At 38.8% G+C, this 18,273-nt stretch overlaps 1 protein-coding gene across 1 annotated transcript in view; it reads left to right on the top strand.

Annotated features, from left to right (window-relative positions):
* The window catches only part of LOC126090436 (ubiquitin carboxyl-terminal hydrolase 30), a 109,964-nt gene that overhangs the window by 50,066 nt on the left and 41,625 nt on the right, over positions 1-18,273 (top strand). Inside the window, exon 4 of the mRNA XM_049906986.1 lies at positions 12,902-13,501. Coding sequence (XP_049762943.1) covers positions 12,902-13,501 — 600 coding nt within the window. The remainder of the gene's footprint in view (positions 1-12,901; positions 13,502-18,273) is intronic.

The following is an 18,273-nucleotide window of genomic DNA, read 5'->3' on the forward strand; positions in this document are numbered from 1 at the left end:
CGTCGGCCGGCGGGGACGCGCCACACGCATGCACGCATCGTCAACAGCGCACAGAGGTTGTATTTCCCCGACGTCACCCCACGCCTCTATTTGCGCCCCAGCGGCGCGAGAAATTTCAAAAGACTGCGCAATGGAGAGAACTTCATCGAGAGTCGGATTCACCAACTGAAGGGCACGTTGCCGAACTTCTTTGTTGGGCGCCGACCGGATAATAGCATCCCGTACCATGGAATCGGCATAGGATTCTTTGTGAACGTCAGTAACAAATTGACACTTTCGACTGAGGCCGTGAAGTTCAGCAGCCCAAGCGCGATAGGACTGATGTGGTTGTTTTTGACAACGATAAAAGGCAACACGAGAGGCTACCACATGCGTTTGCTTTTGAAAATAGACAGACAGAAGGGAGCACATTTCAGCAAAGGACAAAGACGCAGGAGCCAATTGTGACAACAACCGATACATTTGAGGTGAAATCCAAGAAAGGAACAGAGACTTACATGGTTGTTCGTCCGTGACATGAAATGCCAAGAAGTGCTGTCGAAGACGTTTTTCATAATCAGACCAGTCTTTCGCCGTCTCGTCGTAAGGTGGAAAAGGAGGTACAGCCAACGACGAGAAACGCCCCGCATTTGATGCCGCGACGAAATCGCGAATTGCCGTTGTGAGAAGCGTTTGCTGATCGCGAATCGCCGTTGTTAGAAGCGTTTGCTGATCGCGAATCGGCGTCGTTAGAAGCATTTGCTGTTCAATGAGATTTTGCAAGAGCTGCTCGACAGTAGCCATGGAACCCTGTGAGTCAACGGTGAAAAGGAAAAATCCACTACCTCGTCGCCAATTTTTATATCTTCAAATTTAACACATATTCCGGACAACAACACATATAAGTCACTGAGTAAGTTGACCTGTGTACAAGTCGGCATTCGATTAAACACTGAGTCTCAGTCTAGCGGCCGCTGCTCGGCTGGCCGCTTAGGTGGCGCAGCTGCTGCGTGGCTGGCAGACAGCGCCGCACGTAGAGGACGTGCGTAATTGCGCGGCGGCACTTTGAATAATCGGCGAGTCACAACAGTTTCATCCTTCCTATTTCGTTTATATGGGTAACAAACATTTTTTTTATCCAAATAGAATTTTAATCAACATTAATCCTGCTGTGGCGACTAGTTTAGTTTCACAGTAGAACCAAACGAGCTTTTTATTTTCTTAGCTATGGGTAAACAGTCTTCCTTAAATAAACAATTTAAATGTTATTAAAGAGGGAAAAGCTTTCTAATGTTCTATAAAATTATATTTATTTGGTCGCGAACTGGCTTTCGGCTTCTCGGGCCGTCTTTGGGTTACAGCTGAATGTCGCAAATCAAGTAAACATGATAGCAACATACACAGATATTTTTCTACAGAAATACATAAATGACAAAGTGTTTACAAACGAAAACAGTACAGTAATTACATTAACTAAAAAAGGAATGATAAACAAAGTTCCATGTGGAGCTACTTTTGATAAATCATAAGAAATAAGGTGTATTTACAATTTGAAACTAGTAATTGTAACAAAAACTTAATTTAACAGAGAGTAAAATGGAAATTGAATTCTAACATTTAATACTAATTTGGCATTCAGTGTTATGTGTTTGTTGATTTCCGGTATCTCCAGTAGGGTCATCTTTTTTGCTTTTTTTTGACAGAATGTAAAGCTTCACATTCTACAACATATGAATAGTTTTTTGGTAAAAGATTATCAACAAAGGTCAAATCTTTCTTCCTTAATCAATTTTTTTTTTTTTCAGTCAACTGTCAACATAATCGATATACTTGGAGAAATGCATGATGTTCACTTACTTGGAGAAATGCATGATGTTCACTGTGCTGCCTTACAGTATTCACAATCAGGTTTGATGATGGACCATCTTCACAGTGGAAGATATCTATTGTGGCAACTTCACACATCATACATGCTAATTAACAAGAAAAGTATACTCCATAATGACTTGAAACATCAGAAAATCATACTTACCACCATGATACCAGCTTAAGCTCACAGAAAACATTGAAAACATATAACAGCAGCAAGTGCACAGCACCAGTGCTCATACAAACCACGCAGTAAGTTAACACTTGTGCACTTACTGATGTTACATGTTTTCAATTGTTCTGCTCTCTTAAGCTGGTATTGTGACATTAAGTATCATTTTCTGATGTTCTCAAGTCAGCAATGGCATATACTTTTCTAGTTAAATAGCATGTATGACATGTGAAGTTGTCACAATTGATGTTTTCCCACTGTGAGGATGCTTCATGATTGAAACCAGTTGTAAATAAATATGTTCACATAGCCTAATTGCCACAGCTCTGCCTGACTGACCAATATACACGTTTCCACACTGCTTGCAAGTGATTTTATATATACCACTCTGTGCCTAGGTTTTCAGTTTGTCTTTGTTATTGAATAAAAATTTTGATATGTTATTGCTGTTGGTCTGTAATTGCGAAACTTAACTTCTTTTTGTGAGATAGTTTGAAATGTTGCCAATACATTGAATTTTACATAAGGCTTTGTAACTGCTAAGTGATTTGCTGTTGGCCAGCATACAGAAGTGGTGTAATTTTATTCGTTTTTAGATATTATCAGTCAGGACAGAGGTGTGGACATTGCATGAAGCAGTTTGTTAGATGGTTTATAGTTCTACATCTACATTTATACTCTGTTAACCACAGTGAGGTGCGTGGCAGAGGATACATCCCATTGTACCAGTTATTATGGTTTCTTCTTGTTCTATTTATTTATGGAGTGTGTGAAGAATGATTGCGTGAATACTTCTTTGTGTGCAGTAATTATTCTAATCTTATCTTCATGATCCCTAAGTGAATGGTATGTAGGGGTTGTGGTATATTCCTAGTGTAAACATTTAATGCCAGTTCTTTCACAGGGTGTATACAACACAGGACAACCGGGAGATCCGGGAAAAACCCCGGAATTTTTTCATCCGGGAAAAACCTGGGATTTTTTTTGAATTCCAGGAATTTTCCATCGTTTTAGTTTTCACTTAAATTTTTCTAATTTTGACTGGTAAGAACCAATACTCTAACAAAGGATATTACTGTACCCCGCTACTGCAGAATAATACTCCAACAATAAAATATAAACGAGAGAAAAAACGAAAATAACTTAAATTGCAAAGGAAATGCGCAATATACAACAACGACACACAGTGCTCATGCAATCGTCTGCCAACTGCAAAATGTGTCAAAGGCTTTAGGAAGACTATGGAATGCTTCATAACAACAAATTGCCACCAATGAGCATGAAGTCACAACTGTTTACATTAGATACATTTTAGCAGTTACGATTGGGCTCATGCGCATGCACAGTTGAATCGCATTTGAGTAATAGTCTCCCACTTCTGGCAACAGGACTGTGGCTGTTGGCTGTGCTAGAAGTCGCAGCTAGATGCTTCCGGGAAAAGGGGGCACCAAATTCATATTATTGAGGAAAAAAAACTTGTTTCACAAAGCGCCTAGCATCCATCGCACGTTTGTCTATCGATTATTCATATTATTTTGAAATGCTTCCCTGTTGGTTTTTGAACACATTTTAAGTTGATTTCTGAATGAATCATAAGTTGATTTTTGAATGTATGTTTAGTGTACGTGATGTCTCTGTCAGGAGAATCCTCGTCGCATCTAGAAATAAACCTTCCACAGACAAAAGGGGACAGGCCTATACGAGCTGAGCAGAGTAAAGCCGAACGGATGAATGCCAATCGCTGTCTGATTATGTGGTTGATTGGGTTTATGAATGATCAACGTTGTTACAACTACTAGCAAAATCCATAGATTCAGACTACCACAATGGAAATAAACGACTGATAGGAATAACAGGTGAGAAAGATTACGAATGATCTTCTCGGTGTATCCAAGAAAACGAAATTTTGACAGAAAATTTTTGACCAGATTGCTACACTAGTAAGGACCTTTAGTACAGTCCCTGGCTAGCAGCCGCTTAAGTTCTATTCTGGAAGCATCGCGGAAAATGTGTTGTACGAACACATAATAACGCCTAACTGGAAAATAATCGCGAGATAACTAAACCTGTGATTCCGACAGGGTTAGAGAAGTTAATCGGCGAACAAATTTTGACAATGGCAGTAATAGCTACAGAATTGGTGGTGACAAGATTGGTTGTTAGAATGAGGAAGAAGAAGAAATTATGGAAGAATAAGACAATTCCAAATTTATATAAAAATTTCATAATACTGCTTTTTGATCTCATGCTTGAGAAACTGGTGTGTATGAATGAAATGTGAAACTATTTCCTAAGATAAAGCTTTTGCTTGTAATAGGCCTAATAGGCATTTGATATTGGTACTTAGTGAATTATATTCTGTCGTGTTATAAAAATGGCAATTTGTGCCTAACCAGTTTCGTTTATTTGGTGTGTGTTACAAAATTGCTGCCATATTAGAAAGGCTTATTTTGTTTTATCTAGCAGACAGTGACCAAATAGACGTAATCATAAACCACACCAGTCTTGGGTATTATTTGTGTTAACAGGTTTTTCAGTATTAGATAACGGCATTTCGATTTTTCATGTAGCAAAACGCTTGACGAACTTTGATGAGGTAATAGATTCTTTCGCAGAAAGGAAAGCACGCCATGTAAAGCTGTAACAAGATTAGAGAGGAAAAAATGCTAGGAGCTAAGGATTGAAGAAATGTGTAATTTTTGCTTATCTCTTGTCTTTATTGGTTTTATGTATCCTATGTTTAATTTTATGTCACACAAAACAGCAAGTTTTTAGCTGATAGGGAATAAAGAGTGCAAATTTTTGTGAAGAGTTCTTGTTCTCCCGACTACAAATAATGCCATCCGCTATTAATTGTGACCTTTTTTTTTTAAAAAAAAAAAAGGGGGGGGGGCAGACCGTCAAACCGGTCGACTGGGAGCAGGAGAGGCACCACAGGACATTTCAATTTCCACTGTCCTGAATATAGTTTGATGGTATCCATTACAAAATATACACATTTCAATTCCACAGAGCGAAATACAGTGACGTGCGGTAGAAGAATGCTTTATGAAGAGGCATGACACTGCACTTTGGCATACTTAAGACCAAATAATATGTCTTACATTTCCTCGAACACACATGTTTTATGTTTCAGACTTTTCAGAAAGACGTGCGCTACAAAATGAACATGTTTTTGAAAATTCGATGATTTTTAGTATTGACCCGGTTCGCAAATATAGTAGATCTGGGGCTGATGCGCAGAGCAGTCTGAGTTATAGTGGGTAGGCTCCACGTGACCCGTGTTTACATTTAGTGATTTTGCTGTGACCGGGAGCTATCAAGTGAATTAAAATACATTCAAATAATTACGGAAGGCTAAAATATGTCATTAGTTTCAGATTTTATTTTATTTCCACCTTTCTGACAGTCAAACACTAATCGCCTTGCAGAACAATGAAGTTATTTTTGTCTGTTTGCTAAAGAAATTTGACTTTTATTAACCTTTTCCGCAGAGGCAGTCAATGTATTTGAAACGAAATGTTTAATTCCACTGTACTGGCTAGTTTCAACTGTTCATTGCATTTCAAGTGCACATTTTCATTTTCTAGCATGTATGGCTTTATGCCATAATAAAGAACCAAACATGATATAATACAACACTGTGCTCCAAGAAAATTTACATTCCGAAAACCACACTGAAAAGCTTAATATCAGGTCGAGGTCTGCTTCATTGAGAATGTGAACTTTAAATCTGCACATTTTAATATGATTCATGAAATTCTGATGCTCTTGGAGTATTCTCTGATGCCTTGTTTCTTTTATGACATAACGTATGAACTTTCAATGTCTTACACCTATGTACACACGATCTTCCTACGTCATGGTAGTTCTCTGGCAACTGCCGAAATGAACCAATTTCTAACAGGTCACGGGAAAATTTTGCGAATAGTGGTTTGAAAAGCGTTACTTTCAAAGTAAATATCCTTTTACGTAAGTTGAATTATGTGCAAGAACGTACCATGAATTTATTAAATCAGAGCGTTTGACTCTCATTTAAAAATCAACTCTGATGACGATCCATTTAGAAGAATTTCGAACCCTGAAGATCAGACATTTATGTCATTATTAAAATTTTTCCTGGCACATTCATGTGATATATCTTAAAGTGTAACACGCGCGAATAAGATTAACATTATATGCAAAAGCTTAGCTTCCTTTGCAGATTATTAACCTTAGAGACCAATATTGTATGTGAAAGCTTTGCTTTTCTTGTAGCAACACTATGTATATTAATTTAAACTATTAACTTTCCATGTTTGTGTGCTCATGCTACTTAACAGTGATGTTGCTGTTGGCTGACTACGTCACATGCCCTATGCTCTGAATATCCACTGTCATCGGCTGGCGAGATCACGTGACATGAACTATGACTGGCTTACAAAAGCGCATCGCAATCTCGATTTCAATGATTCAGAAAGTAAGATGCGGTGTCTGGTGGAATTCCAATTTATACTTTCGTAATTCGAAAATACACAACGTACATGTTGTTGCACGTCAAAGATATTTCCAAAATGTGTCTTTTTCCATGAGTTTCATTTTCTAAAGTGCTGGAAAATTCTACACCTGTGTATAAAACCACAACCATTCAAAGGATTGATAAGGGAAAATATACTGTCACTTAACACTGAAGAAGCGTGTTTTCAGTCAGGAGAAAGTGTATTTTTAACCCAGAAATCCGGGAATTTTTTTTTTCATTGTTTCCGTATACACCCTGTTTCAGCTTTGTTAATAGACCTTCAGGATAGTTTACGTCTGTCTTCAAGAGTCTTCCAATTCAGTGCCTTCATTATCTCTGTGACACTCTCGCACAGATTAAACAAATCTGTGACTATTCGTGCTGCTCTTCTCTGTATATGTTCAATATCCCCTCTGAGTCCTGTCTTGTATGGGTCCCACACACTTGAACACTATTTTAGAACTGGTCGCACAAGTGATTTGTAAGCAGTCTCCTTTGCAGATTGATTGCAATTCCCCAGTATTCTACCAATAAACTGAAGTCTACCACTTGCTTTACCCATTAATGAACATGTGTGGTCATTCTATTTCATGTCCCTACAAAGTGTTACATCCAGGTATTTGTATGAGTTGGCTAATTCCAGCAGTGACTCATTAATAATACAGCCACAGGATACTACATTTTTTCATTTAGTGAAGTGCAATATTTTACACGTCTGAACATTTAAAGCAAGTTTCCAATCTCTGTACTTCTTTGAAATCTTGTCATTGTGTCTGAGCTCAGAATATGTTCTAAGAGTATACAACAAATTGATGATAAGGATACTGGACGGTAGTTTCGTGGATCACTTCTACTACCCTTCTTGTAGACAGACATGACTTGTGCCCTTTCCCAAGAACTGGGCACAGGTTTTTGCATGAGCGATCTACAGTAAATTGCAGTTAGAAGGGGGCTAACTCAGCCGCAAATTCAATATAGAATCTGACAAGGATTCTATCGAACCCTGTAATATCACTGACCTACTGTCATCAAAGCTGTCAGAGAAACAGCATATATGGAATAAACATGTAATATCACTGACCCACTGTCACCAAAGCTGTCAGAAAAAACAGCATATGTGGAAAACTATCTTATTTGTGTATTTACAGAGCACCTGATAATGGGAGTTTGCTGAAATGGGCTCATCGTGAATTAGATGAAATATAAACAATTTACATAGCAGTGTATCTGGATTTATTCATAATAATCATGTTATTGAAAGACATATTTTGTGCTGCAGGCCCCAAAGAACAAAAAACCATGTAATGGTCACTGCCCTATCATCTTCTCCCTGTTCTCATCTCCTTACCCTCTTTGTGCACCACCCTCTGCAAATGCACCCAGCTATCTTCCCCTTTTCCCACTCCTCTCCTTTTTCGATCTCTTGTCTGCCGACGCTGAGTCGACTGACAGTCATCCCTGCACACTCTACCAGACAGCGCTCTTCTCTCACTTATACCATCCTAACCCTCACTTATACCATCCTAATCATCCCCTTCTCTGCCCCCTCCAGATCGCTGCTTCCATTCTACATGACATTTGTCGTCTGGTCCGAACTGCCAGAGATGGTCGTCATGAGTGCGTAAAGGGTGTGTATGTATGTATGTGTGTGTGTGGGGGGGGGGGGGGGCGGGTTGGGTGTGTATCCTTTCTCTGAAGAGGGCTGTGGCAGAAAGCTAGTGTGCAACTGTCTTTTCGTTGTGCTTATCTGAACTCAATGTGTCATCTTTACGGTGAATAGCAATCTATTTTTTCCTTATATGGTTAATAATTATTTAATTATGATGTGTGACACCTAATAACCACTTTTACAAATAACCACTTGGAAGATAATTGAATTATTGCCTTAAGAAGAAAACGTTGGCAAAGGTAAGTGGCACCTGAGGTTTATCAGCAAAATTCTGAGCAAATGCGTATATTTGCTAACGAAAGCTGCTGTTAGTGACTGTTGTCTGCTTTCATCAGATTCTCACCATGTGGAAATCACTGAAAGAATGGAATGCATGCAGAAATTCTCTCTGCCATTTAACAAATGTCTCTACCATGAATGATAGTCTTAAGTTAGAAGTACATATTAGGGTCAAGGGGTTCTTTGAAATAACATAAAGGTTCCGGCAGGATTACCACCATTTGAATTTTATTTGATATGTTGGCTTCACTAGTTGTGAAGATGTGCAGTTGCTGAAAAGTAGTGCACAGTTTCTAATCAGGTACCCAAAGCATTAGTTGAGGCAGCATTTTCATTACTCTGATTATGTAATGTTCTCTCTTGACTAATATTCAAACACATTGCTGCGAGCTATGCTGTGTGCAGTGGGAAGTAGCATATAGCATCACTGGCTGACGTGTTGCAAATTGTCAGTTCTTGTCTTTACCAGGGCGATGTACTTGAGTGCAGAATTATGGAAATGGTAGAGGACGTTGGTGAAGATCATATGGGAAATACGATACTGTGTGAAGAATTTGACATAGTACTGAAAGACCTAAGTCGAAACAAGGCCCCGGGAATAGACAACATTCCATTGGAAATACTGACAGCCTTGGGAGAGCCAGGCCTCACAAAACTCTACCATCTAGTGAGCAAGATGTATGAGACAGGCGAAATACCCTCAGACTTCAAGAAGATTATAATAATTCCAATCCCAAAGAAAGCAGGTGTTGACAGGTGTGAAAATTACCGAACTATCAGTTTAATAAATCACGACTGCAAAATACTAACATGAATTCTTTACAGACCAATAGAAAAACTGGTAGAAGCCAAACTCGGGGAGGATCAGTTTGGATTCCGTAGAAATGTTGGAATACGTGAGGCAATACTGACCCTACAACTTATCTTAGAAGATAGATTAAGGAAAGGTAAACCTATGTTTCTGGCATTTGTAGACTTAGAGAAAGCTTTAGACATTGTTGACTAGAATACTCTTTTTCAAATTCTGTGGGTGGCAGAGGCCAAATACAGGGAGCTAAAGGCTATTTACAATCTGTACAGAAACCAAATGGCTGTTATATGAGTCGAGGGGCATGAAAGGGAAACAGTGGTTGGGAAGGGAGTGAGACAGGGTTGTAGCCTATCCCCGATGTTATTCAATCTATATATTGAACAAGCAGTAAAGGAAACAAAAGAAAAATTTGGAGTAGGAATTAAAATCCATGGAAAGAAATGAAAAAAATTGAGGTTCGCTGATGACACTGTAATTCTGTCAGACACAGCAAAGGACCTGAAGAGCAGTTGAATGGAATGGACAGTGTCTTGAAAGGAGGATATAAGATGAACATCAACAAAAGCAAAACGGGGATAATGGAATGTAGTCGAATTAAATCAGATGATGCTGAGGGAATTAGGTTAGGAAATGACACACTTAAAGTGGTAGATGAGTTTTGCTATTTGGGAAGCAAAATAACTGATGATGGTCGAAGTAGAGAGGATGTAAAATGTAGACTGGCAATGGCAAGGAAAGCGTTTCTGAAGAAAAAAAGTTTGTTAACATTGAGTATAGATTTAAGTGTCAGTAAGTCTTTTCTGAAAGTATTTGTATGGAGTGTAGCCATGTATGGAAGTGAAACATGGATGATAAATAGTTTTAAACAGAAAGAGAACAGAAGCTTTCAAAATGTGGTGCTACAGAAGAATGCTGAAAATTAGATGGGTAGATCACGTAACTAATGAGGAGGTACTGAATACAATTGGGGAGAAGAGGAATTTGTGCACAACTTGACTAGAAGAAGGGATCGGTTGGTGGGACATGTTCTGAGGCATCAAGGGATCATCAATTTAGTATTGGAGGGCAGCGTTGAGGGTAAAATTTGTAGAGGGAGAGCAAGAGATGAATACACTAAGCAGATTTAGAAGGATGTAGGTTGCAGTAGGTACTTGGAGAAGAAAAAGCTTGCACAAGATAGAGTAGCTAGGAGAGCTGCGTCAAACCAGTCTCTGGTGGACTGAAGACCACAACAATTGTGATCTAAGTAGTTTCCTCAGAATGTGCTGTTACTGAATCTACATTAATACTCTGCAAGCCACCTGAGAGTGTGCACAAAGGGTGAGTCACATAGAACTTCTGAACCAAGGCATGTCCCTTGCAGGAACTACTGCAGGGAGATGCCACGTTTTCCTGGAATACAGTGCAAGACAGACCTTTCCTTTCCTTAACGAGGCACTGCCACCTTCTCCAGTCCTAGCATTCACGATGAGAATTCCAAAACAGAACTTCACACCAATACTAGTGATTGTGTGATAGATGCAGTTCTAGTGCAGATTCAGAAAGATGATGATGAGGCGATAGCTTACACTCCCAGACTACTTTCAAAGTCCAGGATGAAGTACTCTACAATGAAGAAGAGTGCCTTGCAGCTGTTTGGCCCATCTAGTTGTAGTCATTTTTATGTGGCAAACTGTTCACCATTGTGGTTAACCTGCATTCTTTATGCTGGCTGACTAGTCTTGAGGATCTGTTGTGTCAACTGACAAGATGAACACTGAGGCTTCAGGAGTGCAGTATCACAGTGGTACAAAAAATCATATGTAAACACGAAAACACCAATTCCTTTCAAGGAACCCGTTGGAGGAACAGAGCAGCATGGGTGAAATATGTCATTGCTGCTGAACAGGTGGAATATCCAACACTGCTGAAAACGATAGATGGGTTGAAGGAGGAGGAACTGACAAAGGAAAATTCCAATTAATAAATGGAGCATTGTATAAGAGGAACTATAAAGTATTTCTATGGTATTCCATCATCTGGTTGCCTGGGATTCATGAAGACTCTAAAGAAGACCAAGTGCGGGTATCACTGGCCAGGTCTCTACCGACCTGTTGGACATTATGTGCAGGTGTAATGGAATGCCACTGATGGAAATAATTGCCGCTGTGTCCTTGGAGCATCTCATATCAATTCTGCCTGCATCAGCACATTTCCCCCAGTTTCATGTCAACCTCTTGGGGATGTTCCTCATCTCAATAAATGGGAATTGATGGATAATAGTCCTCACTGATTACCTCACCTCCTACACTGACACCAGAGCTGTGCCAAGTGCCAGAGCTTCAAAAATTGCAATGTTTCTTGTAGAAGACATCATTTTGAAGCACAGAGTGCCGTGTGTTGATGATGAAGTCTGTGGAAAAGATTTCTGCTCAAGACTAAGGTAATTTCACATTGTGTTATAACCAACTGGATGCCAACTCCCTACCACTCACAGACAGATGGCCTCTCAGAAAGCTTTAATAAAACATTGCCAGATATGCTCTCCATTTATGTTAACATTGAACAGAGAGATTATACAATACTGCTCATCATAACATTTGCATATAACACAGTGAAGCAAGAGACAACAGGCTCCACACCATTCTTTCTGCTCCTCAGTTGTGAGGCAGAAAATGACAGTGGTTGTTACCTCCTGGGAAACGATGATGGTGTCAGAAACTTATTGAAATGTGATGATGAAAAATTAGGAAACCTTGAAATTCCTCAACCAGTTTTACTGTAGGTTTCACAAGCATGGTACCCGTCATGGTCACTTGTCCATTTCCACCACACTTGAAAATATCAAGCACGAACTCATCAGCTGGATCTGTGGCTTTATTGTTAATTTGTACTAGATTCTTTTCTATTTTGTTGCTTAAACATTGTAGTTGTGTAATTGTAATTGATTGATTGTGTACCTATTGTTTGTTACCTGTTCTTGTGACTAAAAATGAAACTTAACAGGGAACGTACAGTACTGTAAATTGTATATATTACATATGAATGCACTTTGTTGTAAAGGTATTCTGAAGTGTTTGTCTGTTTAATGAATATTGGTGCAATTGTGTGAACCCTTGTTGATATTAATGATGTAAATATAATGAACAATTTGTTTTAAACCATTAATTTTTGTACTAAGTATTGTAATAAGCAAATGGTACTGCATTTCAGAACTCCCACAAACTACTCACAAGTGTTGGCTTTGATGTCATATATCATGTCTGTTATGGCAGTCAAAATTGGGGAGGAAGGGGAGGTTAGAGCACACAACACAAACACTTCTACAGTATGAAAAAATCATTTTGGATGTTACTGATACATTTTAGAACCACGCTGTTTTTATGGACAGTAAATAAACAATGCCCCCACGCAGTTAAAGTTGTCTCTTTCTGAGTCATTATGTAAATGTACTTTAGCGGGGAAATGAGAAGAGTTCCTAAATCATATAATACTTTTGCAAAATGTTATGCAAGGCTCATTAGAAGTTTTCTGATACATTTTAAAAACTTGCTCTGTTCCTGAACAACTTTGAAAACTTTGCAAGTGTTTTATAATGTGATATGTTCAATCTAACATCTTTATGTTTTTATTTTTGTCTTTCAGAAGGTGTCTACACTTGCCGATCTGCTTGATTTTGAAGCGGAACAAGAGGAAACCAATCAAAGTGTATCTAGCTTGCCGGAAAGTGAAGGGAGCGGCGATTTTGAGTTGACTTCAGACAGTGATAAAGAAAATTTTGCCACTGTAAACAGTTACTTGGATGCATCTTCAGGGCAAGGACTTGCTTGTCTGACAGAGAATACTGACTTGACTGTTGAGAACAAGTCTCAGAGTTATCACATAGTTCAAGGTGGGAACGATTGCTCAAGTATTGCTGGTTCTACGATGGTGAAACTAAATGACTTTGATAAAAAATGTGTCCTGAACAATGAAGTTAACCATGCACAGGGTGATATGCCTACTGTTGGCAGTAAAGAACATGTACATCACCATCCACATTGTATGGACAAGAGAAGTCCCAGTGACTGGAAGAATAAAGACAGTCAAAGTAGGCAGTCATTGTCAGCCAGTGGCATTGTTAGGTGTATACAGTCAGGCTTAAAAAATGCCCACCTACATGGTGTAAAAGGATCTGTGTGGGCAGTACCACCTTGTGAAGGTCTGCTAGCTGGCAAGACTACATGCACAAGATGCAAATACAAGGTAAATATGTCACTGAAGCAGTTCATCTGTTTCTGTTAATTTTTTATGGTATTGTGTAGTAACAGATGCTGCAGACAGTAATTAACACAGACTGTGTATACTATCTTAACAAAACATAGTGTCATTGTGTAAAAAAAAAATTTGTTATACATTTCAGCTGCAGGACACTCAAGTAGCGAACAATACTGGTTTCAACTTATTACCAGGTAGTCATCAGATGATGTGTTTAAAAGGTAATAAAAAGTAGCATAGTAAAGTACTATGAAACTGATGAAATTAATTTGATTTATAATTTAGTTTCCCTTGTATTTTGGGAGAGCCAGCCGTGACAGAACTGTTCCAATTGGTGTGCACGATATGTGAGACAGGTGGAATATCCTTGGACTTCAAGAAGAATGTAATAATTCCAATTAAAAAAGAAATAGGTGCTGACAGTTATGAACAGTACCAAACTAGCAGTATAATAAGTCATGGTTGCAAAATACCAACATAAAATTTGTAGAGAAGAATGGAAAAACTGGTAGAAGCTGACCTCAGAGAACATCAGTTTGGATTCCAGAGAAATGTAATAACACGCGAGGCAATACTGACTGTATGACTTACCTTAGTAGGTAGGTTAAGGAAAGGCAAACCTGCATTTATAGCATTTGTAGACTTAGAGAAAGCTTTTGACTGTTGACTGGAATACTGTCTTTAAAATTCTAAAGGCAGCAGGGGTAAAATACAGGAAGCGAAAGGCTATTTACGACCAGTAAATAAAAAAGACGGTGGTTAGAAGATTCTCAAGGGCATGAAAGGGAAGCAGTGCTTGAGAAGGAAATGAGGCAAGGTTGTAGCCTGTCGCCATTGTTATTCGATCTATACATTGAACAACCACTAAAGGAAGCAAAAGAAATATTTGGAGAAGGAATTAAAGTTCAGGGAGGAGAAATAAAAACTTTGAGGTTTGCTCATGACATTGTAATTCTGTCAGAGACAGCAAAGGACTTGGAAGAGCAGGTGAATGGAATAGACAGTGTCATCATATACATCAACAAAAACAGAAAAAGAGGATAATGGAAAGTGGTTGGATTAAATCGGGTAATGCTGAGCAAATTAGATTTTAAAAAAAATGAGACGCTTAAAAAAGTAGATGTGTTTTGCTATTCGGGCAACAAAATAATTGATGATGGCCAAAGTAGACAGGGTATGAAATGTAGACTGGCACTGACAAGAAAAGTGTTTCTGAAGAAAAGAAGTTTGTTAACATCAAATACAGATTTGTGCATCAGGAAATCTGTTCTGAAAGTATTTGTACAGTGTGTAGGTGTGTATGAAAGTAAAACATACACCATAAACAGTTTAGATAGGAAGAGAATGGAAGCTTTTGAAATGTGGTGCTACAGAATGATGCTGAAGATTTGGTGGGTAGATCATGTAACTAATGAGGAGGTACTGAATAGAACTGGTGAGAAAAGAAATTTGTGTCACAACCTGATTATAAGAAGGGATTGGTTGATAGCACACATTCTGAGACACCAAGGGATCACCAATTTAGGGTTGATGGGAAAAGGGGGAGGTGAAATTGTAGAGGGAGACCAAGAGATGAATATAGAAAGCAAACTGAGAAAGATTTAAGTTGAAATAGTTATTTGGAGGTGAAGAGGATTTCACAGCATAGAATAGCATGGAGAGCTGTGTCAAACAATGCTTTAGACTGAAGACCACAACAGCAACAGTATTTTAAAATCCCTCTTTTTAAACAGGTTATCTGCTGGTGATTTAATAAGTTGAAACTATTAATGATAGCATTCAAGTGACCTGAGATAGAAACTGAAAACACACACACACACACACACACACACACACACACACACACACACATTATGACACCATGAAGAATAGTTAGTAACAACAAAATTTTACTTAATGTGCATGTACAGTGTAACAAAAATAATACGTATTTCCGTTCGGGGCCACAGAGGGTGAAAATTTAGTGCATAGAGCTGCCACCTCTGTGAACAGCAGCAACTCGACCCAACTGGGCATCGATTTGAACTGAGCTTGGATAACAGGTACAGGTACATTTTTCCATGTTGCCTTAATTCAACACCAGAGTTCATCAAAAGTAAGGCTGGTGATAAGTGATGTGCCAGTTTCCCAGCTAGCCATGCCCAGATGAGAGGTGAGAGACTGGGAGAACTTGCTGCCCAGACCTTTGTATGAGGTATATCAGGGCAGCACTGGCCACTTGCAGTTTTCCATCATCCTGCTGAAAAATGTCATAAAGACCTCAAAGATAAGGCACAGCCACCAGCTTAAACACATCAGATATGTAGTAATTGCTAAACAAATTATCGGCTATGCGAAACAGAGGTGATCATGCTGTGTGTGCAGTGGCACTCCATACTATCTAGCCGGGTGCTGGACCATTGACAATGAAAAATGCGATCAGATAATGGTCCGTTTCCTTGGAGCCTCCACACATGGATATTTCCAGTGTGATGCTGTACACAGAATCGGGACTCGTATGGAAAGTTAATGAGGTGCTACTCCATGTCCAAAGTTGTTGTCGGGTGCAGCACTACTCTGCTGCTGCATCAAGGGAATCCAAAACAATGGTTGCCATGCTGACAGTCTTTGGTGTTCCAGACATTGTGCGCTGTCTGTATTGATACTTGTCTCACTGCAAACAAATACATTTCCTGTCTCGAGGTATATGACGTGTCTGGAGAGAGGCATCAGTCTTGTGGGGTCGTTGATATCCTGTATGGCGTTTTGTACAGCCCTCATGAAGCCTTTGATTCCACATTTACATTACGAACATGGGATTCTGACTAGTTCAAGCAGCAGTATCACAGAACAATGAACTGCAGTCTCGAGAGGCCGCGATTCTGCCATTGTTGAATTCCGGCATTTTACTCTTAAAGGTTTCTTCATCTTACACAAGGCATAACATGAGCTTACAAACAAAAAACATTCAGCTGTGACTTCTGAATGAGAAATCTGCTGTATAATATTTTCTTATGTACAGAATGTAGACAGCGTTACTTCCATGTTGTGGTTGCATTGAAATGCTTAGCATTTGCACATATCGTGTGTAGTACATTTCATGCTAATTTAACATTTGATGCATGCTGTCTTCGTGGTGCTGCTGTTTTAATGGTCAGTTGTGTGTAGTCTTTTTATGAAATTTTGATTTAAGGGTCATTTTAATATGTTGTTAGGTATCAAATTTTCTCTGGGTGTGACTTTTATTTTGAGGGAATTAAGATAATCAATGACCTCCGGTAGTTTCATTCATACATCTATCTCCTATTAGAACATACTTTAAAATGATCCAGGAAACTAGCTACAAATATATGAATGAAAATAAAATAGGCTAGTTAACTTTTGAGACTCATGTTAGAACTTGTTCAGCTTTGAAACTGTTTGAAAAGAGCTTGGCTGTAGAATCTGCACAAAGAGGTATGTTTAATTCTTTTTATTTTTTAATAATAGAAAATTATCACCAATATTTCAATAAAAAGGAATTGTACATTCAACTTAACGTTTGTATTGTATAGATAGGGAAGTTCAGATTGATAATGAAATTAATTTGTGTAGTTATTTTGACAGTAATTAGATACAGTAACCACTTCGTCAAATGATAGGTACGTCTTTCTGTATAACTTCACAGTAGTTGTTGACTTCTGTATGTTACTGTTTTTTCACCATTCACAAATTACTTGTGATACTACTTTGCAGCCAGAAGACCATCGAATCTGGTTTGATAAGACTCAGGTCCTAGGTAGGATGGGCAGGTATTACAATAAGCTATATGTAGAGGCGATAAGAGATTGTCAAACATGCCAGTAGTTTTAATTGGAAGGAAAAGGATCTGGAACTAAATGTTACCTGGATTCTGGTGTTGAAGATGGTGTACCATTCTTCCACTGAGTGATGAGAGCAATACGGATGAAAGCAATAAACATCATTTGAAAATGTGATGTAAGGGTTCTGTGTGCTAGAACCTGGAAACAAAATTTTACTGCAGCCAGTAGCATCCTGGCATGACCCACAACCTGCCCTCCCAGCTTTACTTCTGCCACTGCCACCCTCCCATCTTCCAAACTTGTTTGAGTTACAGCCGGGCACAAAGTTCCTGTGGCAAATTTTGAATTGCGCATACTCTGCTACAAAGTAGAAATTCATTCCAGAGTATCACATTTATCTGTATCCCCAATACCAATGATAAGCACTCTGTGACAATCTTATTCCATTCTGAAAGATCCTGAGATCATGTCACTGAACTGGGCAATGTAAAGGCAGTACATTGACTCCAACTGGTTTCTTGTAAACACTACAGAAGTCTTCACAAAGACAAAATAAAACAATTGTTTGAAATCACATAGATCAGGAGACATACGAAAATGTGTTTGTTGAGCAAATGCATTGAGAAAGGAAAGGAGAATGGTGAGCTCTTATTTCCTGTTGCGCTGATAGTAATCAGAACAGCAACAGATTTGAAATGAAGCACAGTGACACTGTTGTAACAACAGGAGAAGAATTGTGCATCATCGATTTTGTTAGACTGGCACAACAAAGCTATGTACGTCAGGAAAAATCTGGCTGAGGAAAAAGCAAGAGACATGTTTGAGCAGTTTGTAGAAAGAAGCCGTTCATTGTCATTTAGGTCACTATTATCTACATCTACATTTATACTCCACAAGCCACCCAATGGTGTGTGGCAGCGGGCACTTTACATGCCACTGCCATTACCTCCCTTTCCTGTTCCAGTTGCGTATGGTTCG

This window comes from Schistocerca cancellata, chromosome 1 (genome assembly GCF_023864275.1).
Source record: "Schistocerca cancellata isolate TAMUIC-IGC-003103 chromosome 1, iqSchCanc2.1, whole genome shotgun sequence".
Lineage (NCBI taxonomy): Eukaryota > Metazoa > Arthropoda > Insecta > Orthoptera > Acrididae > Schistocerca > Schistocerca cancellata.